The sequence below is a fragment of the Rhynchophorus ferrugineus genome, unplaced genomic scaffold (genome assembly GCF_030347505.1).
Source record: "Rhynchophorus ferrugineus isolate W39M unplaced genomic scaffold, kcgeb_rfMv2 rfM6, whole genome shotgun sequence".
Taxonomy (NCBI): domain Eukaryota; kingdom Metazoa; phylum Arthropoda; class Insecta; order Coleoptera; family Curculionidae; genus Rhynchophorus; species Rhynchophorus ferrugineus.
Window position 1 is genome coordinate 4,895,109 of NW_027472585.1, and position 8,446 is coordinate 4,903,554.

General features: G+C 29.1%; 3 protein-coding genes across 3 annotated transcripts; 1 reads left to right on the top strand and 2 right to left on the bottom strand.

Annotated features, from left to right (window-relative positions):
- Positions 1-124: 124 nt before the first annotated feature.
- On the top strand, positions 125-2,345 carry LOC143198862 (uncharacterized). The gene has a single exon (XM_076408437.1). The coding sequence runs from the start codon at positions 249-251 to the stop codon at positions 2,025-2,027; it is 1,779 nt and encodes a 592-aa protein (XP_076264552.1). The 5' UTR covers positions 125-248; the 3' UTR covers positions 2,028-2,345.
- Positions 2,346-4,187: 1,842 nt separating this feature from the next.
- On the bottom strand, positions 4,188-6,048 carry LOC143198875 (uncharacterized). Its single transcript, XM_076408480.1, has 6 exons — positions 5,786-6,048; positions 5,370-5,729; positions 5,102-5,316; positions 4,788-5,007; positions 4,547-4,738; positions 4,188-4,430 (listed from the first exon to the last, which is right to left on the bottom strand). Exons 1-6 carry the CDS (start codon positions 5,903-5,905, stop codon positions 4,263-4,265), a joined length of 1,275 nt encoding a protein of 424 aa, XP_076264595.1. The 5' UTR covers positions 5,906-6,048; the 3' UTR covers positions 4,188-4,262.
- Positions 6,049-6,055: 7 nt separating this feature from the next.
- On the bottom strand, positions 6,056-7,514 carry LOC143198880 (uncharacterized). Its single transcript, XM_076408485.1, has 5 exons — positions 7,297-7,514; positions 6,800-7,245; positions 6,518-6,734; positions 6,278-6,469; positions 6,056-6,219 (listed from the first exon to the last, which is right to left on the bottom strand). Exons 1-5 carry the CDS (start codon positions 7,429-7,431, stop codon positions 6,061-6,063), a joined length of 1,149 nt encoding a protein of 382 aa, XP_076264600.1. The 5' UTR covers positions 7,432-7,514; the 3' UTR covers positions 6,056-6,060.
- Between the last annotated feature and the right edge of the window lie 932 nt (positions 7,515-8,446).

The following is an 8,446-nucleotide window of genomic DNA, read 5'->3' on the forward strand; positions in this document are numbered from 1 at the left end:
ATATATAAACAAAATACATCTCGCTTAAAATTACATTTTAAAATATACTACTGAATTCTGAACTCTTTTTACTACAGAAGCATAAAAATAGACGGAATGATTTATGTTGGCAAAACTTATATGAGCGCTATTAGAAATGACAAATAACGTATTCGAAGCGTCATATTACTGGTTTTAAGTAAAAGTTAATTCTATAAAGTTGATGCGTTAAGTTTACTACCAGGTTTGCAAGTTTAAAAAAACTTAATATGTTGAAAAGAAGTTCACCTAACAGATATAACCGACGAAGTCCAAGAAGATACCGACCCCGTTCTGTAAGCCCTTTGCCTAGGGGCCGTCGTCTTCATTTGGAGGATAGAAGCAGAAAAACTAACTTTAATTCGTGGGATGAACCCAATTGGCGTAAAAGGATTAGATCCAGATCAAGGGAACGGTTATCGAGAGGGAGAGAATCAAATCAAAGCAAGTTATTTGAGGATGATTTCAGATCAAGAGATTACAGAAAGGAATCTCGAAAATTTACTGATAGAGCGGAAAATAAAAGGTCAGTGGAAAACCGAGACTTTTACAGTAAAGTAGAGGACAGTAGGGAGAAAAAATTTAAACGTACTTCAAATGAACATTCAAGTTGGGAATTTGAAGGACATTTTGGAGACCACTCAAGAAATTCAGGGCATATAGCTGATGCAGATGGTCATAATGATCTTATTTTAGACCCTTCATCACCTAGTTTTAATCTATACACCCAGCAAGATGAACGTCAACTGGAAGCACCTCAACCACCATCTATTGAACCTTACGTTAGACATTTGGATAGAACAACTGAAGAGTCAGATGAAAGAATTAAACGTTTAGAAAAATTGGTTGAAAAGTTAGTGGAAGGTAATGCCAAACCATCAAATCATGAGGATGCATATAATATTTCATCAAAAGATGGAATTCCTGAACTAATACCTATTAATACAAGATTTACTACATCTATGTGGTTAAATCAAATACATGAGCTCTGCATTAAACGAGGATTTGATGAAAATACTGTTATTCAATATACACAGGATAGAATGACGGGTATAATGAAATCATGGTTTAAATCAGTTCGTAATTATGATTTTACTTGGCCTGAATTAAAACTTCTTATAACCAAAACCTTTCCTGATAATGTTGATTTTGCAACAACCCTGAAGTTATTAGTTTCTCGCAACAAAATATCAGATGAAACAATAACTCAGTATTACTTTAGCAAACTTTATTTATGCGAAGCATGTAAAATAACAGGTGAAGATGCTGTTTCATGTTTAATAGATGGTTTGACTAATCCTTTTATGAAACAAAATATAAAAACTCATAATTTTTTAACCCCAGAAGCTTTATATTCTGAATATCTTTCAAAGTTTCCTGAAAATGAGATACCAGTTAATTTGGATCAAAGAGAGGTTGTAACATCTTATAGCACTGAGGATTATACAGACCCAATAAGTACTGAACATCGATCAAGTAATTCAAAGTGGAAGGTGTCATGTCCTACTTGTAAAAAGAAGGGACACACTTTGTTAGAGTGTCGCCATGCACCAATATGTTATAAGTGTAATAAAAAAGGTCATATTAAATCAAAATGCCCTATGACAAAAATTAATGTTTTATGGCTATCATCAAATCAAGGAAATTTGCAGACTATAAGTTGTAAAATAAATGGTTATTACTTCAAGGCAATATTTGATACTGGCTCTGAAGAAGTTGTTTTAGCAAAAGCTGTTGTGGACAAACTAAAATTAAAATTACTCTCAGGATCTGACACTGTACTTACAGGTTTTGGAGGGAAAAAAATTGAGTCTTTGGGTCAAGTTATTATCAATTTGAAAGTTAATGAGGTGGAACGCAAGGTATTAGCCTTAGTAGTCTCAAGTGAAAATGTAAAGAGTTATCCAATAATAATTGGACAGTCCTTCTTAAATGATGATGTTGGAGCACTAATCTGTAATGGAGCAGTGGACATTTTTAATTTACCGAAAGGTATGAATTTGCATTAATTATATATGTCTTCTCTTTAAAGACATAGGAACCGTGAATGATCAATAGTGTGTGTTACATAATTTGTGGGTTATTGTGTAATGTTTTCATTTCCTAAAGAGGATTATTTTTATTAACAAGGAAATTCAGTATCATGTACTAGTAACATACAGATTTGTATGTTTTCTATATTATATATCTTAATATTATATTCACTATAAGGTAGAGTTAAGGAAGCAATTTATAAAATAATAACCATACATCAGAATTGACATACAAATTTGTTTGTTTATATTTGATTGTAAATTATAAAATTAGTAATAAATAATGTAACAGTGTTTTATGTGTTTTAAGAAGTTGTGAACAGTCCTCTTAGAAAATCAGCTGCAGCTTGGATATGTATTCAAAATTAATCAGTGCATATTGGATCTATTTAGTGACTGAGAAATGGGAAATTTCATCAAAATAGCTTGAATAGGTAACAGAAGAAATAATATAGCCAGAAATAATAAGAGTAAAATATATCTTTTGTCACAATCTGCAATGTTGGTGAAGTAGCAATGCTGGAAGAATATGTCTACTGAATAAGAAGACATTTGATGTAAAAGATAATGGTAATATAAATTTTTGAGATTTGAAACAATTTGATTTGAAGAACAAAGGCAAAATTCTTTTGTAATTTATTTTTTGAAATAAGGAATATTTAGGAAGCATCATAAATATTTAATCACAGTATTATTTAGTATATTTTTTATCGGAAGATAATTTGTCCCGTTTAAATTTAATGAAGATGTAAATGGTTTTAGTGTTGGAAGTCAATATCTTAAAGGCCTATTGCTATTTTCTTGAAAAGCATTATTAAAAATGTTAACAAGGAAATGGAATGAAAATCTCCAGCTGGTAAAGTATCTTCGCCTTTTAATAAACAAGATTGAAGATTATAGCTATTTTTTGGCACTAATAGATTTTTTCAAGAATATTGTTAAGAGTTATGAAGAAATTCAAATGAGTATTCATGAAGAAAAATATTCAAGATTTGAAATTACCTTAGCATCACTAGGACTCATAGAGACTAAAGCACCAAAAAATGAGAATGTACTTCCAATGTATTGAATCCCAACTACTAAGAAAAATAGCCAGGATATACCCAATTATTTGAGTATTGATAGTTTTCTCGCAAAATATGAGAACAACGTCGTCAATTAATACCATGAACACGGAGGATGGAACAGGAAGACAATTCAGTGACACACTAATATGAATAGGATCAGAAATGATAATGGCATTATTTCCAAGCACTGAAATATGTAATATGGTGTGGAAGCAACAATCCAAAAGCTAGAAATGGAAAATAGTGTGAACATTGTTAAATCTACATGTCCTGATATTAGGCTACTACAAACTACTAATAATAAATACATGTTAAAAAATAACTTAGAGTCAACAGCAGCCAAATGGAATACAAATAACATATTGTGATTTTTAAAACCATTATTACAGAAGATCGAAAAGTCAATTTTAAACATAAGTCAGGATATCTCTTTTTATAGTTAATGGAATAGCAGAAATTGATAATTTTCAGTTAAAAAGCATCAACATATTATCTTTTAAGAGAAGAAACAGAAGATGGAAAAGGACAGTGTGGAGAATATGGATGTTTAGATCTACATTTTCAGATGTTATTAAACCTTATAAATGTTATAATAAGTGAAAGGAATAATCATCTAAAACCATGAACAAATGTTGGGAAAAGAAGATATTCATCTATTAATATTCAAACATAGAAGATATACGGGAAATATTTAACAAGGAAATGGAGTATCATGGGAAACATTATCATCGTGTACTAATTTTAAAATATGAACAAAGCTGGGTGAGCTTCAATGAAATGGGAATAAAATATAACTTCCAAACGCAGCAGGAACAATACAATATTTTGAAGATTATTCAAGAAGAAGTATTCTCTTTATATGAACACATTTCATAATGCTGGAGATTCGGAAGGAGTCGGTTTTATTTTCACATTTAATATAGTTTAAAAATCGTAATAAAGATTAGGGACCCTAAAGCTCATAAAGCTGTGGAATGAGCATCTATGGAAAAAGAACGTATAAAACGAATTTGGAATTCATTTGAAAGGAAATAACAGGGATCGCTTGTGGTATATGAGAACTACAGAAATGTATGGATATTATATTTAAAAAAATACATACAATGCTTATTCAAACTGTAATGGAAATGAAGATTAATAGAGATTACAAGTGGTTCGGTGGATCTCCATGTTTTTTCTTCGAGTGCAGTTGAAGATGTTGTTTGTACTTAAAGGTTTTGGGACAAAACTGACATGAAAAACTTCTGATGTCACTGTGTACCCTCATGTGTGTATCAACAGCAGATTTCTGAGTGAATGGCTTTTTACAGATCTGTAACAAAAGGTCAAAGGTAAAATTTCGGAGCACTTACTTGCATAAAAGAATGTTCAAGGTGAACTGAGTATTAGTTGGAAATCTTTGATTTCATTTTAGTGTTATTTATTTACCTGACAAAAGTGAGGTTTTTCACCAGTATGGATCAGTGTATGCCTCTTCAAAGCATGGGAAGAAAAGAAACCTTTTCCACACTTATCACATGTGAAACGTCGGACACCTTCCTCTCTATCTTTATGTTTTTGTAAATGCTCTTTCATTCTCTTTCTACTTAACATCAACCCACATTTTTCACACTTCTCATTCTAGAATGAAAATATTAATATAATCACAAACCAAATATTCATTAGCTACTTTTTCGTGAACACAACGAATATGAAATCCTAAATTTCTTTTACTGCTATAAGCTTTACTGCATATTTCACACAAAAATGGCTTTTCTCCAGTATGACATATTCTGATATGTGACTCCAGCTCACCAGGAGTCGGATAACCCTTATTACAATCATGACATTTATAACATTTATAGTCACCGGTGTGTTTTTTCTTGTGATTAAATAGATTCTGCGGCGACCTAAAAATATATAATTACTTTAGAGGAGATATAGAATAACATTTTATATTACTTATTGAATTATTATTTTATATTACTAAACAAGAAAACTTACGCAAATCTTTCACTACAGTAATGACACTGATAAGGCTTTTCACCAGTATGGACCCTTTTATGATTAACAAGTTGCTGTTTGCTTTTGAATTTTTTATGACATATTTCACAGCAATGATTTTTGATATCTGAGTGTGCCATTAATATATGTTCCTTTAAGCGATTTGATCTTCCATACAAAATTTTCTCACATAAAGTACATTTGAATTCGTGTACCTATAAGAAGAAGCTCTTACTGATTTTTTGAATTCATAATATGAAAATCTTACTTTTCGTTTCTGTTTGGAGTCACTAGTCTTTCTGCCGGATTTTAAAGACATGTTTTTTAAAACTGATAAATCATTAATACCCATATCATCTATTATTTTCTTATTGTATTTTGGAGAATTATTCATCGATTCTTCTTTTATAAAAATTTCAGGTTGCTGTTGTAGAAAATCATCACAGTTCTCAGTCTCTTGGTTCAAATCTACTTGATCTGTATGTGTAGAGTTTACACCGGTTTTTATACATTTTTTATTCAGTTGTGCATCAGACTGAATAATTAGCTCCCTAAATTGACTTAATTTAAGTAATTGTATATAGCAATTTGAACATAATTGTTTAGGGAGACAGTCATCTTCGTTAATCTATAATATATATTAACATTCAAAACAACCTTTCATGTATTTTGATCACTACTTACTTTAATTGCCGCACATTCCATGATAAGGTTTGATATGGTTTTGTCTGAGTTATTAACATTAGATAGAATATTAACTCCAGTAGAAGTATTTTCGAGGCAAATCCGACAAACATTTTCCATAATTATGAATTAATTCACTTTTATTTATATATAGTATTATTTAAAAACAATACACTACCTATATATTAATAGTCTTAAAAATCCGACAGAAAATAAGGTTAGAAATAGATATATTTGAACTACGGGGCATTTTTAAATTTTTGAATATTTATCATTTATTGATTTTTGTCGTGGTGGCTGGTAACATGCGATTTTAAGTGATGTTTATATTTAAAAGTTTTATGGCAAAAATCACATAAGAAAGGCATAATTTCCGAATGCACCTTCATATGTGTTTTTAATGCTGATTTTTGATTGAACCGTTGTTGACAAATCTTAAAAGTAATATTAATTAAAAATTTCTTTAAATTCTTTAATAACGTGCATACATACTTCACATGAAAAGGGTTTTTCTCCTGTGTGGATGAGAAAGTGTTTTTTTCTGCTAGATGAAGAAGTAAATTTCTTTCCACATTGTTGACAAGGAAATCTTTTAATGTCTAAATTTTGTTCTTCGTGTCTTTGAATATGAGACTTTAGTACTCGAAGACTATATAGTTTTTTACAATGTGGACAAGGCTTTTTCTAAAATAAGTAATTTAATACCACAGATATATTAAATTTTTAACATACTTCTCCGTGTATGTCTAATTGGTGTGTTATTAATGAAGCTTTACTCCTAAAATCACTACTGCATATTTCACAAAGAAATGGTCTTTCACCTGTATGAACTTTTCTCTGATGAATTTCCAAGGATTCTAATTGAATAAATGATTCTTCACAGCCTTTGCATTTATATTTCTTGTCACTTATGTGGATCTTTTTATGTACATAAAAATTACTCGGTGACCTAGTAACCAATGTTTATGCCTTAAAAATTTTCATATTAATTTCAGTAAATTATTTTGCATTCACCTAAAAGTTTTTGAACAAGTATCACATTTATATGGTTTCTCTTTAGTATGAATTCTTCTATGGTAAATCAAAGTGTAGCTTCTAGAGAATCTCTTAGGGCAGTATTCACAAGCATATTTCTTTTCACCACTATGAATAGTCATATGAGTTTTATAATTTTCAGATTTTTTAAAAAGTTTATTGCATTCTTTGCATTCATATGTTTTCCTTGATTTTGACAGATGTTTATGGCTGTTTTTTACCGATAGATTTCCACTTTGATCGGTTAAAGTAGAATCTATAGTGTCTTCATCGATATTAGCCAAAGAACATATGTTTTCATTATATAAAGCAAATTTTAGAGATTCATCAGTTTGTATTATTAATTTGCGAAACTCATTAAATAGATTAATCTTATCAAAACATTGTGTACATATAACTTTCGGCAATAAATCTTCTTCTAGTATCTATTAAAAAATATGCAATCAAATAATATATCGCAAAACCGTAAACATTACCTTAATTGATGATATATTAATAATTATTTGAATAATTGTAGTATTGCTAAATTTGTTGTAAATACTGACATAATCCTCAGTCTGTCCGGGATTCTGACAAATTCTACATTCCATGCCGGTTTTTATGACATTCATATTTAATTTCTATTTATATTGTATATTAAATTCAAATTAGCTGGTATTAATATACTAATACACAAGTTATATGTAATTAAAATTAAATAACCTAAGTTTTGAAAATTCTGTTATCATTAGATACTTAATGTTCATAAAACATTATCGTTATTTTTATTTTATACATTACTGCTTAGTAACGTTATGTATATTTAAATATATCACACAGAAGAAATTCAATAAATATGGATATTTTCATTAGGGGATATTTAAAAAAAAATTAATTACTTTCAGAAAACTTAAAATTGGTACTTGATTTTAAATATTTACTCAATATATCCCTATTTTTTAAAATGTTTTGAGAAAGTCCGTATTTTTTGAGCCGATATATCATTACTTTAATCTCCTAAAAATATTGATATATTTTCTGACTGTTGCAAAAAAAAATTGATAAAAATTAATTGTTTTTTTAATTATCGAAATCGGTTTATCGGTATTTTCTTGACCGACATCCCTACTCTGCGATATGTCAAAGTTAAAATTAACGCCCGGTATTCTGAAAGAAGCAGTAGGGTGCTATTTGGTTATATATTTTTTCCGACGTTGACATTAATATATTTGAATAATTTGAATAATATTTTTGACCATGATTGATATATTTCGATTATATATTTGCCTAATAATAATTGTTTTTGTTATCGATACATTAATTTAATAAAATACGTTATAAAGTTTATTATATTAGCATTGTAAACAATTAGACGTATTAAAACTAATATTAATTATTAATACAAAAATTAATTAGACTTAAAATACTAAGACTAGTTATTACAAAATATAAGTAATACATGTAATGTACTATATCAGTACTAATTATTTGTTTTACAAGAAATAGTTACCAGACTATTCAGTATAGTTAATTTAAAGTAATATTTTATGGTTCACGGTATCTTTGAATGGGATATCTGTAATTAGAGTTATCTTGCTAAACGTATACACGCGTTTTGAACCACCGGAAAATAGAACGAAAAAAAAC

Bases quoted from the DNA above. Each gene is read 5' to 3' on its own strand.
- LOC143198862 (XM_076408437.1), top strand. From the start codon at position 249: ATGTTGAAAAGAAGTTCACCTAACAGATATAACCGACGAAGTCCAAGA.
- LOC143198875 (XM_076408480.1), bottom strand. From the start codon at position 5,905: ATGGAAAATGTTTGTCGGATTTGCCTCGAAAATACTTCTACTGGAGTT. The intron at 4,739-4,787 runs GTAGCTAATGAA...TTTTCATTCTAG, and splicing joins TTCGTTGTGTTCACGAAAAA to AATGAGAAGTGTGAAAAATG. The intron at 4,431-4,546 runs GTAAATAAATAA...CTTTTGTTACAG, and splicing joins AAAAACCTCACTTTTGTCAG to ATCTGTAAAAAGCCATTCAC.
- LOC143198880 (XM_076408485.1), bottom strand. From the start codon at position 7,431: ATGAATGTCATAAAAACCGGCATGGAATGTAGAATTTGTCAGAATCCC. The intron at 6,735-6,799 runs GTGAATGCAAAA...ATTGGTTACTAG, and splicing joins ACTTGTTCAAAAACTTTTAG to GTCACCGAGTAATTTTTATG. The intron at 6,470-6,517 runs GTATGTTAAAAA...TACTTATTTTAG, and splicing joins AATTAGACATACACGGAGAA to AAAAAGCCTTGTCCACATTG.